This window comes from Heterocephalus glaber, unplaced genomic scaffold (genome assembly GCF_053883595.1).
Source record: "Heterocephalus glaber isolate CG9 unplaced genomic scaffold, H.glaber_assembly_v1.0 deba00000937, whole genome shotgun sequence".
Lineage (NCBI taxonomy): Eukaryota > Metazoa > Chordata > Mammalia > Rodentia > Bathyergidae > Heterocephalus > Heterocephalus glaber.
Window position 1 is genome coordinate 6562383 of NW_028258173.1, and position 19803 is coordinate 6582185.

General features: G+C 42.5%; 1 protein-coding gene across 3 annotated transcripts in view; it reads left to right on the forward strand.

Annotated features, from left to right (window-relative positions):
* Positions 1–7372: 7372 nt before the first annotated feature.
* Grb2 (growth factor receptor bound protein 2) overlaps positions 7373–19803 on the forward strand; it is a 75414-nt gene continuing 62983 nt past the window's right edge. For 2 of the 3 annotated variants that reach the window (XM_004860664.4, XM_004860665.4), the window contains exons 1-2: positions 7375–7581; positions 15452–15666. In XM_004860664.4, coding sequence (XP_004860721.1) covers positions 15589–15666 — 78 coding nt within the window. In that variant the 5' untranslated portion in view covers positions 7375–7581; positions 15452–15588. Of the gene's footprint in view, positions 8046–15451; positions 15667–19803 lie in introns of all 3 variants that reach the window. The other variant, XM_021241071.2, reaches the window with a different exon arrangement.

The following is a 19803-nucleotide window of genomic DNA, read 5'->3' on the forward strand; positions in this document are numbered from 1 at the left end:
AAAATGACATGTTGTGCTTGCTTCGGCAGCACATATACTAAAAATGACATGTTAGGGCCAAGGATTTAGCTCAGTGGCACTGCGCCTGCCTTGCAAGCTCAAGGTCCTGAGTTCGATCCCTGGTACCACGAAGAAGAAGAAGGAGGAGGGGGGAGGGAGACGAAGAAGAAGAGGAAGAAGAAGAAGAAGAAGAGGAAGAAGAAGAAGAAGAAGAAGAAGAAGAAGAAGAAGAAGAAGAAGAAGAAGAAGAAGAAGAAGAAGAAGAAGAAGAGGAAGAAGAAGAAGGTGAAGCAGCAGAAGAAGAAATGACATGTTAGTAATTGTTTTGGTATTTCTACAAGCCTCACCTGGAAGGTACATATGGCCACCTTTTTTTTTTCTTCCTGTACATGGGATTGAACCCAGGACTTTCACATTGAGCTATATCCCCAGCTCCTTTTTTAAATTTTTGAGACAGGGTCTCACTAAGTTGCCAAATTGCCCAGGCTGGGCTCAAACTTCCAATCCTCCTGCCTCCAACTCCCAGAGTACTGGGATTACAGGTGTGAGCCACTATGCCAGGGTCACTTTTCTTTTTTATGAGAAAAATGAATTTTGTGGCCAGGAGAATCTTACTGTACTTTCCATTCTGTTAAAAAGTTGACATACATTTGTTTGGATACTAGATATGGATGAAGAGGAGAGAATTGTGGTAAGATTGTAAAATGCAGAGTAGGAGATGGTCCTTCTGGATTTTATTATGTCAGTGCACAAGAATTATAAACTCCATTTTCTAGAATCTAGTTTATTTAGGTTTTTTGTTATGCTTTGACTCTATTAACGTTGAAACTTAATTCTTAATGCAACAGCAATAACAGGTGGGCATTGTAAGGGGTGATTGGTTAAGAGCTTTGCCTTCACAGATAGAATCAGTGCCTTATACAAGGGCTGCGGGTAAGTCCCTAGGCCCTCTTCAACATTTATTCCTCTCGGGGATGCAGGCTTCAAGGTGCCATTTGGAAGCAAAGACTGGGCTCTCACTAAGCACTGAATCTTCATCTTGGAATTCCCAGCTGATACAACTGTGAAAAATAAATTTCTGTTTATAAGTTTTTTTAAAAAGACAAATGGACACAGGTCAGTATTTTAGGAAAAGATAGGAGACTTTGGCATTAAGGTCTTTTTGTGGTGACTAAGGAAAGTAAAGACTCCTGGCAGGAGAACCATAATACCTCTTTGTTTCTCCTTTCTCCTTCCCCTTTCCTTCTGCCCTCTCTTCCACTCTTCTCTTCACCTACTCCCCCGCTACTAACTTTCATATTTACCTTTATTTTTTATTTATTTTTATTTTTATAGGACTGGGTATTGAACCCAGGACCTTTGCACTGAGCTATAGCCTGAGCCCTTTTTTATTTTTATTTCGATACAGGTCTTACTGAGTTCCTAAATTGTGGATCCAAGCTGGGGTTCAACTTTTGATCTTCTTGCCTCAGCTTCCCAGAGTGCTACCGCGCCTGGTTTATTTACCTTTAGTTAGTGTTTCTTCTATCTTCCTGCCATGCCTTCAGCCAGCCAGTCATTTGGTTATTACTGGGATGTACCCTTGCCGGGCACTCAGTTATACATAGGGAGCCAAGAAATAAGACAGGTTCCCTGCCCTTGAGAGACTCAGTTTAAAACAGAGAACAAGTGAGCAAATGTTAGTTTGCTAGGGTTGCCCTAACCAAATATACAATCTGGAAGGCTTAAATAACAGAAATGTGTTTTCTCACAGTTCTGGAGGCTGAAGGTGAGGACAAATTTGGTTTCTCCCTAGACCTATCTCCTTAGCTTACAGGTGGCTGACTTCTTGGTGTCCTTATATGGTCTCTTCTGATGACTCTTCTTTTAAGAAACTCTCAGTCAGATGGAATTAATAATCTTTTTTAATAGGCTGGGGATTTAGCTCAGTGGTTCCGCCACCTGCCTTATAAGCACAAGGTCCCGAGTTCAATCCCAGGCACCAAAAAAAAAATCTTTTAATGTAAGCACTTTCCTTTTGGTGCAAGGCATCGAATGTAGGGCTGTCACATTGAACTACATCCCAGCCCTTTTATTTTATTTTTTATTTTGAGACAAGTTCTTATTAAGTTGCTAAGTTGCCCAGGCTAGGCTTGAACTTGCAACACTCCTTCTTCAGCCTCCCAGAGTTCAGGGATTACAGACATTAATTTAATCACCCTATCTCCGAATATAAAGGCCCTATCTCTGAATATAACCATATCCTACTGTATGGAAGGCAAGGGTATCCATATTTAAGTTTTGAGCAGGAGACAACTCAGCCCATAACACTAATGTATATTATATGAAGAGAATGATGATGGAGTATGCAGTGGGAGCCATGAGAACACACTGGAGCCCAGATCACCCTGAGAGCTTCCTGGGTGAGGCAGCACTGCAGTTGAGTATTGATGGACAGATAAGAGTCAAGTGAAGATGGGAAGGCAGGGAGAAGAAACATTCAAGCCCAACAGAACAAAGTGTGGAGCAGCATGTACAAAAACTGGAAGGTAAGAGAATTATAGAGTTTTCCAAGAAACTGTAAATAGTTCCAAAGAGTAGGGACACAGAATTCAAATGGAGATGGATAAGAACTGAAGCTGGAGTTGTCATCAGGGGCCAGCCATGGAGAGTCACATGCAACATGCTGAAGACTCTGGACCATATCTGTGACCTCTTAGTTGGGTTTGTGTTTGAGAAAGTCCATCCACCCTGGCTTTAATGTAATGAATAACGGGAGGAGGTGATCCACAAGCAGGCTGGCGCAGCCCCCAGGGGGATGGGAGTATGCACCAGGTCAGGTGAGAGCTGGGTGTTGATGAGGTGGTGTCACAACACTTGGTGTCTCATGATGGCTCTGCATCACAGGCAGCCGTCAAGGCCTGGAAGTTCTGTGGATCCCTGGCTCATAGTTTAAGTGAAGGATGCTCTAGCTGAGCCTCCAAGATCACTTGGGCAACTGGGAATAGAATTTCAAATGCCAAATTGAAGTTGTCATTGTTTGTCTGGTTCTTTCCCACTTAAGAGAAGCCAGTACGCCAGGGATTTAGCTCAGTGGTTCCGCCGCCTGCCTTGCAACCACAAGGACCCGAGTTCGATCCCTGGTACAAAAAAAAAAAAAAAAAGTTAAGAGAAGCCAGTAAATGTGTGCATCTTGGAGGATATACCTGACATGATCTTGGACCAGCTCCCAAGGAAAGGGGTCAACTGTCAGGCCAGGGATATATGGGCCTCCAAGGTTCAGTAAATCCCCAGGCAGTGCCAGATTGTTACCTGCAGGTGGCAGCACCATAACCACAGAATACAAAGCCAGAAACCCTTCCTGGTGACTAAAATTAACTACAAATCCCAAGGCAAAAGAGAATTTTTGGTGATTAATTTGCATTATGCCGTGTCTGATGTGGCCACTCTGTAATTAGTTACAACAGGTTTTCATTCCAGGATGTGACTTCTACTTAGTCACCCACCAGTGCACCATTTCAACACAATCATTTTTACTTTTAAATGTTCCCTTCCAAATCTGGCCCATCTGCATATATTTTTATATAGACATACTCAGAGTCTGTTTTATTGAGGCTGTATTTGAAAAAGAAGTACATAATTTTTCCCTTCTCTGTTAGACACCTACTTTTTTTTCTAAGACCTCACCTGCTTCCTTAGTTTCAAATATCACCACTGCACCGAAAAGCAGCCCCATTTTGAATTCTACTCAGCCTCCATTATTTCTTCATTCATGCATTCATTTATTCACTTCCTGCCCTGTGCTGGGCGCTGAGAATACAAATGTGAAAAGGCATAATCGAGTCTGTCCTGGAGCTTCTATAGACCATTGCGGGGGGGAGCAGTGAACAAAAGATAATGATGTTATAAGATAAGATGTATAATGGGAATTTTTGAAAAAGCCCTAATACTGACTTGGGCACCTAAATATAGAGAAGGCCAACTGAGAAGAGGAAATTGCATGTGCAGAGATATGGACATTCAAATGATCATGGCACCTTCCGGAAACCACAAGTGGTTTAGTATTGGTGAAGTTTATGTTGGTCGGAGACTCAGAGGGCAGGCTAGCAGGCAGGGGCTGATCTTCAGGGCCCTTGCAACAGACTTGTGACATTAATCTTATAGATGATAAGTATCTTAGTTCCAATTGATTTTCCACTCTGCAGCCACAGTGATAAAGTATTTTGTAGATGAGAGTCTGACTGTGGCCAAATTCTGCTTCAGCATCCCATAAACTGAGCCCATGAATCTCTCCAACTGCCTCACCCACATGCCACATGCTTCTTTATCCTAGAACACTCTCTTCCTCTTAGGCTAATAAGTCTCAGCTTAAACCTCACCCCCCCTGCCTTCCATAATCCTGGAAGAGGTCAGGTCTCTTGCTTTGTGCTTCAAAAACGATCAATATGAACCTTGTCATATTCTCTGAAGTATGGAAGCGTTGTCCAGTGTGCAACAGAGTAGAGGCTCAGTTAATGTTGGAAGACAGAATGAATGAATGCATGAGGTTTTTAACAGCACACTGGATATTTCCACCCGCATGTCTCCCACAGTGCTGAGTTCTACATTTTCAAAATTGGGCCATTAATATCCCCTTATTTGCCTGTCCCCCTTCACTGTGTCCCCACCTCCACTCAGCTACTCCTCTTTTCTTTCTCCATGTCCTGTTTTATTATTTGGTAGCAGAATGCCCAACATAGAACATCATTGCAAATATCTGGCTGTGCAAAAGAGGAGCTAATGCTTAAGTACAAATGGAAGCTATGGTTCTTTTGTTTTAAATAATTTTCTTTTGGTTTTTTTGAGACATGATCTTGGCATGTAGTTCAGGTTGGCCTTGAACTCACTATGTAGCCCTGGCTGGCCTCGAACTTCTGGCAGTCCTCCTGCCTCAGCTCCAAGGTGTTGGAAATATAGGCTTGCGTCCACCATGCTTATCTCATTTTAAATAAATACTTAAACATAATGTGGATGCTACAAGTGTCTGAATTCTAGGTTTTCAGAGTGGAGCTGCTTTGCCTGTGGATCCACAATGACATCATTGTCCCCCCCACTTCCCTCTAATAATCGATATATGGTATCTGAATGCCAATAGTTGAGCACAATCACAATCAGCCCCTTTTCTTTCTTTCCTTTTTTTTTTTTTTGGTACTGGGGATCGAACTCGGGTCTTTGCACTTGCGCAGCAGGTGGCGAAACCACTGAGCTAAATCCCCGGCCCCAATCAGCCCCTTTTCTAATGCTTTTCCCAGCTCTGAGGGCATGATCTAGCTGGGACAAGGATGACTGAAATTTCTTGAAGGTCAATGGTCCCAACAGTTACAAGTATTCTACATGGTTCTCTTGGTTCCTAAGCTAGTCCTCAAGTGACAAGTATTTATGCTGTTCTCCCTACTATCTAAGCCTACTCAAAACAAAGAACTGCAATCCTTCCTCATCCCTGCCCCCACCTCTGCAGATCAGGCAAATCTTTCTCTTTCATTTCTATTTTTTTTCAGGCTACCATTTTAGAACATAGTGTCACCGTGCGGAAGAAAATGTGAGTTTTAAAACAAGACACGCCTTTGTTCAAAACTTGGTCTACTGTAGTACAGTTTTCTTGGGTAAATTACCAACCTCTCTAAGCCTCAGTTAGTGAGTCTGTAAAACGGAGGCTATTACCAGCCCTGGGAGGCACTATGCCTTTATACAGCTCAGGTGGTTACATAGATGATCCTCTTGTTATTTTCACCTTTTATCAGATCTCTTCTGCTTAAAAACCTTCCAGGTTGGATATCATTTGAAAATGAAACCCTTCTGTGCCTCACTCATTATTCCTCCTCCAAACTCTGGGCTTTGCCCAACCTGAAATATTGGCAGATTCCGTCACTTTCCTCTGTACTCTCACTTTGCAGTTTAAACCACCTCTTTCCTGATTACCTCAGCACCAAGTAATGACTCCCTCCTTTGTGGCAGTCCTCTATGCAGTTCAGAGGCACTTAAGACCAACTTGTCTTTCAAACTGCTAGCCAGTCTGCTAGACTTCTCTTTCAAACTGCTAGCCAGGTACCATGGCACATGCTTGTAACCCCAACTACTGCACAGGCTGAGATAGGACGATTCCAAGTTTGAGACCGGCTTGGGCAACTTAGAGAGACTGTCTCAAAATAAATACATAAAAAAATAAAAAAGGCTGAGGATGTAGCTCAGTCGTAGAGCATCACTGGGTTTAATCCCCAGTACCGCAAACAAAACAACAAAACTGCTGAAAGCAGAGGCTTTGTCTGGTTCATCTTTTACCCTACAGAGCATCTCACAGGCAGCTGATGGTCAGGCAACGTTTGGTGAAAGAACAATACATTTTTCTTATTTTAATGGGCTCGCTCACTCTGTGGAATTAGATGTTTGATTATTCTCAGCTCAACATTATTTTGTTGACCGCCAGAGAGCACATAAACATTAGAGGTATTCTCTTCTCTCCTTTAACTGGAAAGAACTTTTGGAGCTGAAAAATAAGTTAGCTCTCCAAGCCTCATCTTCTGCCACTCTCCGGTACTTAAGAGGCTTCGCACAGGAGTGGAACTACTTAGCATCACACAAAACAGGACTTCCTCACGCCTCCGTTCCTCTGCACGCATGTGCCAGTTCCTCTGCCTGATACGCCCTCACTTAGGCTGCTCTGCCTGCCCCACTCCTACTCATGCTCCACATCACCTTCTCCATGAAGGCTTCTCTGAAGTGGGCCCCTCTTTCATCTTTTTAGCTTCCTCAGCCTTCCCTCAAATACTTATAACAGTAGAATGGCACTGTTTACTTCTCCGCTACTTCTTTGGACTGTGAATCGCTTGTTGGGCCAGGACTGATTGATTTCTTTCTTCTTATTTTTTTGAGGGCTAGAATTTCTTTTCATCTTTTTATCTTCTATGCCCAGGACGATGCTTACATATATTAGGTGCATGGTTCAGTCAATGAACGAACGAATCCACGAATTCATCTAATAATGCAGTTTGTATGATATGGATTCCCAAACAATTGAAGACCAGATTCTATATATGGGCAGTGTGCCACGCTAGAAGACCTCTTTTCCCTCTGTTGTCATTGCCAAGAACTGGTGGAAAGCGAAGGAAAAGTGATTTGAACGGGGAAGTGTTACTTCTTCAGGAGAGAACGGTACTCTCCAGCACCGAGAGGGTTACTGCGACCAGGGGGCGGAGCCAGGCGGGTGCCACCTGCTGTGAGGCATCGTTGCGCGTGCGTCCGGGCAAGCAGCGCAACTACCTGCGGGGGCCCGGCGGGCCAAGAATGAGCGCTTGCGCTGTGGGCCTTTTCCGCCGGGGGAAGTCTCGCGGGGGCGGGGCCGCGTGGGGAACTTCTCGCGGGACCCGGGCAAGGAGCGGAAGCGGGGCGGCTGTGCTGCTTGGGCTACCGGGCGGTGGCGGCGGCGGCAGCGACGACCGCGACTGAACCTGAGGCGGTGACGGCGGCCGGAGCAGACGCTGCCCTCGAGGAGCAGCAGCGGGGTCTGCGGCCGCTCGCAGCGCTGCGGAGAGGCGGGCCGGGCGCGTCGAGAGTAGTTGCGCCACGGTGAGTGCGGGCGGCGGCGCTCGCCGAGCTCCGGTGTCTCTTCCTCTCTTCTCAGCGGCGAGTTGCCGTTCCCAGCCTGCTTGGGGCCTCCGGGCAGACTCAGGGTTCCGGTCGTGGCGGCGAGGCTCGGGACGAGGAGCGGAACCGCTGGGCTCCGGACACCGCGTTTCCCCTTTTGGGACGCTTCCTCCCTGGGGACCGTCCTCCCGCGCTGGGCAGAGCCCGGGAAGTGGCTGGGGCTCCCTAATGAGTTCTGCCTCCCGTCGTGAGGGTTTTCGCAGAAGGGGCCCTGGAGCACCTGAGAGGCGCAGGGTGCTAATTCTGAGTCAGGCTGACTTAGCCCTGGAGGCGGGGGATTCGGTGCAGGCTGCTAACGTGTGATTGATGCTCCTTCGACCTGCACGGCAACCACGTCACCATTTCTTGGCATCTTTGGGCGAATTTTTTGCGGAAATCCATCTACCGTGAGTTAAAATGTTTGCTACTGGAGCCCGCAGAGAAGCGTCTGTTGCTAGAGCTTTTCTTCTTTAAACTACTTGGAAAATACTGGTCAGAAAAAATGAGCAGTGGCAGGTCGGAGCGCTCGGAGAAAGATTTCAGCGCACGAGAGCGGTGTTAATATTTGCAATACTATCCTTACACGTACGTGACTAGGGCAGATGAATTACGGCTTGCGTAGAAAATGATTCTAGGCTCGCTTCAAATGCTATAAAAGTGCAAATTGCAGAAGAGCTGAAGTGCACTTGAGGATTATCTTTAGGTGCTGTTGGCGCTCAAAAAACTAAGAGACAAGAAGTTTTCGCTTTAGTCTGTTTTGGGGTTCTTACCTCTTTGGCTTTGTGCTTTTCCACCGGCTTCTCTTCTCGGTCTCCACATTGCACTAGGGACCCGAAATGCTTATTTTTGTAACTCCGGTCATTTGCTTCTCTCGCACCTCTTTTTTTCTAATCTACTTCCTCTTCCTCCTTTCTGTCCCTTCCCAGACAAAATTTTTCGAACTTTATCCCTTTTTGGAGCTGTGGATTTTCTTCCTCCTTTCAAGATTACATCTTTCGTTGGAAGATCTCGTTTCCTTCTTTCACTCTTTTACCTTTAAGCAAGAGTCCACTGTGTCCTTCAGCCAGCCCGATGGGTTGCTAGAGAGCTATGTGAGATTTAAGTTCTCCCCCTGGGAACTGGGAGGCTCAAAGGATTGAATTCATCCGTAAGTAATCAGTAGTGCCACAAGGTCACAAGTGTAGCTTGCTTGTGTTATTTAGTTTTTTTGTGTTTTAGTTTTTTCTTCACGTTAAATCTTTTGTGATTGTTTGCCATTGTTTTTTTTCCTCTGTCTTTTTCGTATTATTGAGGAAGATTATGTCAGTTTGGGGCTTATATGACTTCATTTTGATTTTCAGTATGGGTGGTTAGTGTTAAAAAATAAAAATCAGCTACAGACCTACAGTAAAATAGAATTAACATAACCTTAAAAATTTAATGGACTATAACTTATTTAGACCGTTGATGAATTAGTCAAAGCCTGCCCATTGTAATAGTACTGATTTACTCATCAGTCTTTCTAAAAATTTAACATCCATTATATTTGGCCGCCTTGGTCTTCCTCCTCCTTTTCCTCTACTTCTGTACTGGGGCTCAAACCCAGGGCCCCCTGCATGCTAATCATGAGCTACCCCTGACCTGTTTTCTCTGCCCCCACATTTTTTATTTTTGACAGAATTTTTGTTGTTGTTGTTCCTTCTCATGTTTAAAATTTTCCATATCACAAGAAAAAAATGTTAAATTTTAGCCTGATGTAGTGGCGCACACCTGTGATCCCAGCACTCGGGAGGCTGGACAGGAGCATCACAAGTTCTAGGTTACCCTGGGCAATTTAGTGAGACCCTGTTTTGACATTTAAAATAACATAAAAAGAGCTGGGGATGTAGGTCAGCATGAAGGCCCTGGGTTCAAACCCCAGTTACCTGCTTGCTCCCCCCAAAATTAATTCTTATATTTTTCTTTGACAGAAGGTAAGCATTTAAATACTTGAGGCAGTTTACTTCTTCAGCAAGTTTACAGATTTGAGAGAATTGCTGGGTTTTAAGTACTGCTTGTTAATGGTACTTAGAGATATTCCTCAAGAATTCTTGTTATCAAATTATTAGGTAGAGCAAAAGAGTAGTAGATTTGGGAGAAATGAAGTAATGTGGAATAGAAAGCCATTATTCCTTCCTAAGAAAAATTTGTAGTTACCATACTGGCTTAATTTACAGGAACTGCACTGTTATGAAATGGCCATTAAGATTCTTTATTTTGCTTTTTCTCATTTGTGGAAGTAGGCCTTTCCCCAGTTGTGCCAAATGAGTATGTATTACTTTCATTTTATGCAAAGATGCTATAATGCATTATCTGGAACACAATTGGGAGGGCAGTTCTGGGGATTGACTCCAGGGGTTTGTACTCTATTACTGAACTACATCTCCAACCCTTTTTAAAAATTTTTTATTCTGAGACAGAATAAAAGTTGTCCAGGCTGGGCTGGAACTTGCCATCCTCCTGCCTCAGTCTTGGAGTAGCTGCGACTGTGGGAAGGCCCCAGGGCATTTGGCTGAAATGCAAATTTTAAAATTTGCTTAAAGTACTCAGAGTATAGCTGTGATTCTTCAGATTTATATGTATAAGTATCTCCTGCATCCTAGTCAAGTGCTCTACCACTGAGCTACATCCCTGACCCAAGTTTGTATTTAATAGGGTTGTTAATTTAGGTGCATGATCTAAATTTACTCTCACAGCATGTGGATTGATATTTGAAAAGGGATTGATGATGCCAGTTCATGTGTCTTTATGCCAGAGACTCTGCCAAGCCATTTGCAGGCTTTACCTCAATCTCCAAATTGACTTTATAAAATAGATGCTGATATTACACCAATTTTCCAGTTGAGGGATATTGCGGATTGGAGGATCTAAGGTCTTTCTCCAGTGTCATTCAGTTTGTAAGTGGTAAAGTGACAGTTGAATCCAGCAAACTCCAGAGCATCTGTAAGGTTTTAAGCTTTTGTTCTTTTAACTACCAAAGTCATACATGGTTACTGTAAAAACAAAATACAATTGAAATGTGCAGAAATGATCTTCCTCATAGTCATAACAGTTGCTGGCCTTCTGAATTTTTAAATTTTTAAAATTTTTATTTTTTTTGTTGTTGTTTGTGTTTCTGAGATAGGGCTTCAGTATGTAGTTCAGGGCTAAGTAGCAAGTTGAGGGCTGAACTAGGGCTTGTCTCAAGAAAGACTCATGGATATTGATCAGGTGTATATATTTTGCATATTGCATGTGCATATTGCATATCCTATTTCAGTGAAATAAGTTTGTGAAGTGGCATTGCTTAATCAAGAACATGTATTGTTGGGCCGGGGATTTAGCCCAGTGGTTCTGGCAGCTGCTTCGCAAATGCAAGGTCCCAAGTTCGATCCCCGGTACCAAAAAAAAAAAAAAAAGAAAGAAAGAAAATGTATTGTTAAATTGTCAATAGATACTACCAAATTACTGTGCTCTCCAGAAAGATTGAGCTGGTTAATTCCCAGCCACAGTGTGGACTCTGATGGTTCTATATATTGAACCATATTGCTGGCAGAAACTAGGCAAGTAACTTCTTAGTGTTGAATGAATGAAGGTCTGATAGTGTGGCTCTGTTTACCCAAAGTATTTCAGAGACTCAATATTACAAATCTTTAAAACTTTTTCCAGTTAGTATGTGAAAAAACCCTCATTGTCTTAGTTTGCATTTATTTGTTTTCTGGTACTGAGGATTGAATCCTGAGCCTTCACACTGAGCTATAACCAGTCCTGTTTTGTTTTGTTTTGAAGATAGGGTTTTAATAAATTGCCTGGGCTAGTTGAGACCTTGCAGTCCTTCTGCCTCAGTGTGTACCACCATGCCTGGCTCAGTAGAGTAACATTTTAAATTTGAGTAACCATTATGTGTTTGTCCAAAGCATCTCACGTGTATTATCTATATTATCTAATTTAATGCTCAGTGGATCTTGTAAGGTAGTTATTATCCCATTTTACAGATCAGAAAACTGGAGCTTTTTTAAAAGGCTTTCCCAAAATTATAACTGTAACCGGCAAGTTCATTACTTAAGTGAGTGGCAATTAACCTGCCTCTAGAGACCATGCAGACTCAACACTAAGATATAGTGGTTTAGTGTCATATTTTCTGTGAATTTGAGAAGAGAATTAACTGGAAAGAGAATAAAATCTTTAAAATACTGCTAGGACACTAGATTTTCAGATACAGTGTTTATCACTTGAAAAATTAAAGCAGTAGTGTTAAATGCACTGCCACTTCACTTTCTTGGGAACAGCAGTCTCTATTAAAATCTCTTGTGTGACATAGTGGCACATACCTGTAATCCCAGCACTTGGGAGGCTGAAGCAGGATTGCTGCAAATTCGAGGCCAGCCTGGGCTACATAAGGCCAGCCTGCAAGACCCTGTCTCCAAAAAAAAAAAGTTGTTGGACAAAGGCTGAGGTTGTAGCTCAGTGGTAGAATGGTTACTTAGTATGCATAAGGCCCTGGGTTCAATCCCCAGCACTCCCTCCCCCAAATTGTTCATTGTCTACCTTCAGATTTCTTCTTTTTAGTAATTAGTATTGTATATGGGGTAGAGTGGGTTTTTTTCCTATTTTCAATGAAAGTTTTTGAATTCCTTTTCTGTGGGTAATCTAATAAGCTGACCTCTTTGAATTTTCTAAATAAGATGCTAGTTTTCATTTTGCACACCCATGGAAGTATTGGTGTAATTTCTTGTCAAATTATACCTCACAAAGCAATAGTTAAACCAGGTATGGTGGTGCATGCCTATAATCATAGAACTTGAGAGGCTGAAGCAGGAAGATTACCACAAGTTCTAAACCAGCCCAAGCTACATAGTGAGTTCAGGGTCAGCCTGAACTACATAGGGAGACCCTTTCTCAAACAAACAAATAAGCAGGTTTTTTTGTTTGTTTGTTTTGCTTTTTTTGGTACTGGGGTTTGAACTCGGGTCCTTGCACTTGCGCAGCAGGCAGCAAAGCCACTGAGCTAAATCCCTGGCCTAACAAACAAAAACCAAAGCAATAATTATTTGAGTGATTGCTTGAATAATTACAACTTTCTAGAGTGTTAATATTTATTTATTTATTTTTGTACCGGGGATCGAACTTGGGACCTTGTGCTTGCAAGGCAGGTGTCGGAACCACTGAGTTAAGTCTTCGGCCCAGAGTGTTAATCTTTTTAAGCTTGTTAATCTTTTTAAACTCAGAAATCCTGTGGCAGATAAGTTGAACGGGAGTGTTATGAGCTATTTTGGTTTTTATGCTATTGCTGTAAAATTATGATGTCCTAAATCCCAAATGACATAAAAGTTTATACCCTGTTACTATGTAGTACATTGACAGTGGCATTGCTTTGAGTTTCTGACTTTTTTTCAAATCTGTTCAGTTCTTCTTCGGCTTCTTAACATTGTCATAGAGTGTCAACAGTTCATCCTGGGAACCAGTTAAAATGAGTAGGGTATGGAAATATTGATAGCATGTAGCAGGATTTTAGAGCATTTGTTTAAAAAAAAAAAAAAAAAGGTAAAAGCATACACTGGAAACTAGCCAAGTAAAAAAACCCCAGCAGTTTTTAATGCTTGGGAAAATTCAGTTGATTGTGGTGTAATATATTATTTAAATCATCAATGAACAATAACCCTGCCTCCCCGTACAGAGGGGATTGAACTCAGGACCTTGTGCTTGTGATGCTAGCACGGTGCCATTGAGCTACATCCCCAGCCCCTAAATACTTCATAATGTATTACTATTTGCATTACTATTGATGAGACTGGAATATTTAACACTAGTAGGATACTGTGGGGAAAATTGGCTGGGAGAAATTGGGGTGAAAGAGCTAAATCCTCACTTTTTAGGGAATAAATAATGACTAATGAACTAAGAAACAGCAATAGAAAGATATTATTTGGAAGTACTGTAAATCAATGCAAAGAGAAGACTAAAAACAAAACAGGGTAATTGCATGCAGGTATTGGTAGGGAACTGCTTGTAAGCCATTTTATACTTTTGACTTAAAATTATGCGTATGGGTTAGTTTGATTAAAAAATTATAGAGTGTAAGTAAAGGGCACTTAAAGATACACAAATGTAAATATCCAGACTAATCTTTTTATGTTTAAAAATATTTATATATTTACTGGAACTTTCCTCTTTAGAGCCAGCACCACATAGAATAGCTTAGGTATGGTCTGAAAAAACAAACATTGGCTGGGCCGGGGGATTTAGCGCAGTGGTTCCGCCGCGGGAAGTCCCAAGTTCGATCCCTGGTACCAAAAAAAACCAACAAAAAACAAACATTGGCTTAGTTTATTAGTTACCTGCCTGTTTGGCTTTCAGAATTTACTGGAAGGACTTTTTGTTTTGGTACGGGGGATCGAACTTGGGTCCTTGCGCTTGCGCAGCAGGCAGTGGAACCACTGAGCTAAATCCCCAGCCCTGGAAGGACTTTTTACCAGGTGATTTCTTTCCTTCTGGGCAATACCTTGGACTAATCTGAATATTCTCAGCTGGTTTAGTGCCTAGTCTGTTCATAGCTGTGTTTGATTAATGCCCCAATTATTAACTTTAGAACAAAAGAACAATCACTCGTGCTCCTCAAATGAGCTTCTAGGTGCTAATTGTCCAAGAAAGGTGCTACTATAAATAATCTGTCTTTATTCTGCCAGTGTCCTTGTTTTCTGCTTTTGTTTAGAGTGTAGGAAAACAAGAATGAGGCTTTATTTTTTATTAGGTATGCAAAGGTCACAGTTGTGTCCCATGATTGTGGTGGGAGACCCTTGACTGCAGTAGTGACCACACTGCCCCCATCATTACCTAAAACTTGGCTCAGAGGTTCTGACCTAATCTCCCACCTGCAGAATGCAGTTTGCCTATTTTTCTTTCTTCTGAGAAAAGAAACTGCTCAGAGTAACTGTGCTTTCAGTTTGACCTTCTGACACCATCCCTGTACTTTTTTCCCCAAACTTAGATATTTGTCAGCTTGGGTTCTTTAAAAGGAATTCTTTCCAAGTGTAGATTACAAGTTCAGCTATATTTTTTAGGCTAGTTAGAAATAATGTAGAGGCTATTTCTGGAATTCTGAGCTTATTTTCAGGGCTAGTGTTAACCCTAAAGTTTTGGGGGTCTTCAGGGAACAGTGAGCCTGTGCACGTACAGCTCACCACCAAAGAGCTCCCAGCAGGGTATCTTTCTCTGGTGGCCTGAATGGCTGATCACAGTTTGGAGGTGGTACAGGAAAGCTATTGATGCTCATGGTGGTAAGATTCATTTTTGAGAAAAGAGTAGAGCAGCATGAGACTAAAGCCTGCGTGGCTTGCTTCGGACCAAGGAGTAGGAGAGGCGGTGTTCACAGGAAGTCAGAAGTGTTGTTGAGGAGAGGGGAGGGAGATAGGCCTGTTTAACAGAGAACCAGGTGCAACCCTCAGGTGGGCCTTTCTTTCTGTGTACTGTACTGCCCTGGTAACCCAAGAAAAAGTGTGAGGGGCGCTAGAGGAAAGGTGGAGACTGACCAGGACTCCAGCCGGTTCCGAACAGCGAGCACAGTCAGCGGGAGGGAAGAGGAAGTGTGTTCTGGAATAGCTCGAGCAGCTGCTGCCATTGGCCGCCGGGCCTGTCAGTCGCCTGGGGCTGAGGCTGAAAAGAGGAAGAAGGAGAGTGGGCTGTTGCCTGGAAGGGAGGAGGAGGGCTGAGCCCAGCTGAGCCAGGGGGCGTGGGGGCTGGGACAGCAGGCCGATTGGCAGGGCGGGGCTGCCGTGGATCCTGGCCACTTCTCCTAATCATCCCTCTTCTGATTCAGGGTGGCATTGTGCTTCTCAGCGTGCAGGAGTAGCCCCAGAAGAGAGGTGAGGCTGAGCCCAGAGCGCTAGGTTGCTTCAGCAGGGAAGACTCCCTTCCCCCGTGCTTCAGGCTGCTGAGCACTGATCAGCGCTCAGAATGGAAGCCATCGCCAAATATGACTTCAAAGCTACTGCGGACGATGAGCTGAGCTTCAAAAGGGGGGACATCCTCAAGGTAAGTGTTGATGCCAAGCAAAATCCTGAGATCACCTCTCCTTGTGCTCTGCTACCTTCTTTCACTCTGGTAACACAAAAGAAGCCGTGCTTGTTCTTTTTTCCTTGCACACTTAATGTTGGCTAGCTTGTGATATATTCGGGATAGACTATTATTCGGTATGACTTAAGAGATTTGGTGTGATGTGTGGTCTTTAACTGCCTTTGTGTGACTGCCTGGAGTATTTGTTTGTTGATACTGGTAATATTTCAGAAAAAGTCAAAGTAATAAGATTGTAGAAAGGAAGGATATGAATGGATTGACTTACTTTATAGAGCTTATAAAAGCCAAGGGAATTTTTGTTTTAAGACCTAAACTTGATGTATTTAGTCTTAATTTATAGAGCCAAACGATTTTGGATTTTTAAATGTGATCCTGGTAGTTTAGAAATTAATTTTCCCAGTTTAGAGGTATTGTTAGACATGTATGGTAAAACTCATTAAAGAACCTCAATGTATTTTTATTCTTTGTGGAAAAAAACTAATGGAGTTCTAAATAATAGGGTCCAGTTTGCTGTTGTACAGGTCAGATTTTGATTTTCTTAAGAAATTTGAACAGTTACTCCATATTAAAATCTGATTGCACAACAGAAATTTGCTGACAGTTTAGAAATAAGCTTCACAGTTTGCAGTTTATTTTGAGCCCCACTATTTACATGAGCATTCGCTCCCCACCTGGCACTGTTAATTACGTTGTCTACTCAATTGACTGGAGCAGTCTGCCCATTTAGATAGGTAATTTATCTTTACAGGGATGTCATTGAAGAGTGTGTTGACTTTAACTGAGGAAAAGCTGAAGTTTAACGTTTGAGTGTTCACTGTGTCTCAAGTCTTGACATTCTTTATTGGGAACCTTCATTCAGTTGTTGAAGTTTGCCAGTCATTTGTTTAGTACCCCTGAAGGAAAGAAATTCATAGAATTAGTAGGGGAAGAAAGCAGAAAAATCCCAACACTTAGAAGGCTGAGGCAGGAGGATTGAGAGTTGGGGCAAGCCTGGAGTACGTCGTGAGTTCATGGCAAGACTACATAGTGAGTCTCAAAAAACAAAAAGTAAAAATGTGATTTATAAAAAGAACTATATAATGGACTTTTTTTTAGGTTATTTTTTAGGTTATACAGATGTATTGATGTTACTTTGCCCGTAGTGCCAGGGTATGGAGTTGTACTCTGAAGTTACCTGTAGTTATTTCTTACTGTTAGAAATCTAGGTTGAACTTCATATGATACTGAGAAGCTCTTAAGGGAGAAGAAAACTTTGTTGTAACATTAAACTCTTTGCCGGTGTTATCACAGTCATCGCAGTTGACCAGGAAGCAGATAGTGAGCTGTAAGTTTTAGAAAGACATGTATGTACTGTCTCTTCATGTATCTTCTGATTCTTAGAGAGCTAGAAGTCAGAGCAAGAACAACTTAGATTACTAAACTACTCTGTGTCATTGGTGTATAGAGATAATTTGATGTTTTTGTGAGTGATTACTGTTTGCAACAGATAATCCATTTGTGATATCATAGTAAGACCGGCTACTCAAGTACCCACATTTGTAGCCTGTACAAAATCCTTTTAGGATCAGGTCCCCCTTCCCCTCTGTAAGTTCATCCTAGGAACTTGAACCTGAAAGGATAGTTTATTTTTTGCTCCCAGTGCATATTTAGCACTAAATCAACAAATTAAAACTAGGGATTTGAAGTCTCTTTTTAGACAACAGTGTTCCCTGATTGCTGGCTTAGAAATTTGTCCTAGACTTAGACTATCAACATGTTATAAGGTCTTCACCTTAAATCATTCAGATTTAGAACCAGTTTAGAACCTTTCCCATTCCATAATCAGGGAATGTGATACTGCCCCCCCCCCATGATGAAGGAGAAAGTGAATCAGAGTGCTAACATTTATTTGCAGATATTCTTTGAGAAGAGAGAAAGATACATATACTTGGTTCCTTCCAATTTGATAGATAAACTGGGATATGAAGTCATAATGCCATTATTTCTTTTGAATGGTGGCCATTAGCTGTTTGTTAGTAATGTGGTGGCTTTATTAAAAAAAAGTGTCAACATAGTAGCTGCCCTTTGTCTCATAACAGTTAAGTGAAGAGGAGGGACATGCCTTAAGAGCTGTTAGTTTAAAAACAAAAGTTTTTCCTCATTTCCTTCTTCAAGGAGTAAAGCAGCCAGATTTGACTGGCTTTGGTGTAATTTGATAACTCTTTGAGATGTTAGCTGTAAGCTGAACCATGTGTAGGAGTGGCTGGGATAGTATGGACCAGTTTAACTTTGATTGAAGTAGAAGTATATTTGTCTTCCCTTGAAGAAGACATATGCATTTGGGTATGGAATACACTTCATTTCAAGATAACAAAATAGTCTTTGCCCTCTGCCTCTGACTAGAGTTCAGAAAGATTACATCCCCTCAGTGTCTTGGTGTTCCTGATTAACTTTTAATGTTTGACTATTGTCCAGTAGACCCTTTCCTTACTGGCTGGTCGGTCGGTCTGTCTCTCTGTCTGTCTTTCTTTCTTTCCTTCCTTCCTTCCTTGCTTGCTTGGTTCCTTCCTTCCTTCCCTGAGACAGGGTCTTGTTACATAGTTCAGGCTGGCCTTGAACTCACTACGTACCCCATGCTGGCCTCCAACTTGTAACAGTCCTTCTGCCTCAGCCTCCCAAGTGGTGGGGTTACAGGCATGCGCTGCCACACCTGGCTACATTTACTTACTTTTTGTCTATTCATTGACCTGCTACTGAGATGAGAGGTTTTTGCTACTTTCCCCTTATATAAGCCTGTGGTTTTCTTGATGAAGTAAGGGAAAGGCACTGGGGCTTTAAAATGGAAGGACTTGCTTCTCTTGCAGGCTTCAATTCTTTTTTTTTTTTTTTTTTTTGGTACTGGGGATCGAACTCAGGTCCTTGAGCTTGTGCAGCAGGCTGCGAAACCACTGAGCTAAATCCCCAGCCCTGCAGGCTTCAATTCTTGCATGGCTAAAAATCCACTTAATATTCCCCCTTGTTAAAAGTAGCACAGGCTTGAGATGGTCCCACAGTTTTCCACTGACAAGACTCCTGAATAACAGGTTGGGGATGTAGCTTAGTGGTAAGAGAACTTGCCTTAGCATTGGCAAGGTCTGGATTTGTTTCTGAGTACTAAAAAACAAAAAACCCTGAATAGTCTCCCCAGGTCATATAAAACTGCCTGAGTTTACCTAAGTTGGAGCTGCTATGTAGGGGTGAATGTGTGGCAGATAGTGCTGCATAGCAATTAAAAGAACTTTAAACCTGTGCTCATTCCATTCTAGAGCTGGCTTCCTGCTTGCTTCAGCTCTAGAAGAGAACCACCCCTGCCTGCATCACCTGGGTGTCTTCTCTGATGGGGACTCACTACCTTTACAGCTTCCTGAATCTACTTGAGAAATAGGTCTCGTGTTACTTTTGGCTCTTTGCAGTGTCATCTTGTCCTTGGTGCTGCTTGGCCTATTTCAGTGTCACACTTACTGAGCACTTCCTTGAGCCAGATCCTGGGATCAATTGCTTTGAGAATTGGAGAACTGTAAAATGTACTTTGTTCCTTTGGCAGCTCTAAAATCTTGTAAGAGATGAGATTAATATGTGAAACAGTACAAAGCAGTATATTTATAGGTTTTGTAGAATGGAAAAGACCTTTAAAAATGTCTTAACTAGGCCCGGGGATTTAGTTCAGTGGTTCCGGAGCCTGCCTCGCAAGCCTAAGGTCCCGAGTTTGATCTCCGGCACAAAAAAAAAATGTCTTAACTTAGACTTTTATCATATTACACATGAAGAAGTTGTGGTCTGCAGAGGTTAAATGATCTATCCAAGATCACACAATTGTTCTTTCTCAGTAGTGAACTGATATTTCATGGACTGTTAGAGTTGTGTTATACACTGTAATTGCTAGAGTAATTCAGGAAAGCAAGAGGCTGGTAAGAGCTGGCGTCAGAGGGAAGTATGTGTGCAAGAGTTGGGATTTGAATTTTGCCCTGTGAGATGGTCCAGACGGCTTGGTGAAGAGAAGAGAGGACATTTAGGGTAGGGGAAGTTATGCTGGTTGTTTGGGATAGGAAGGCAACAGTAAGGTTCTAGACTGCCATG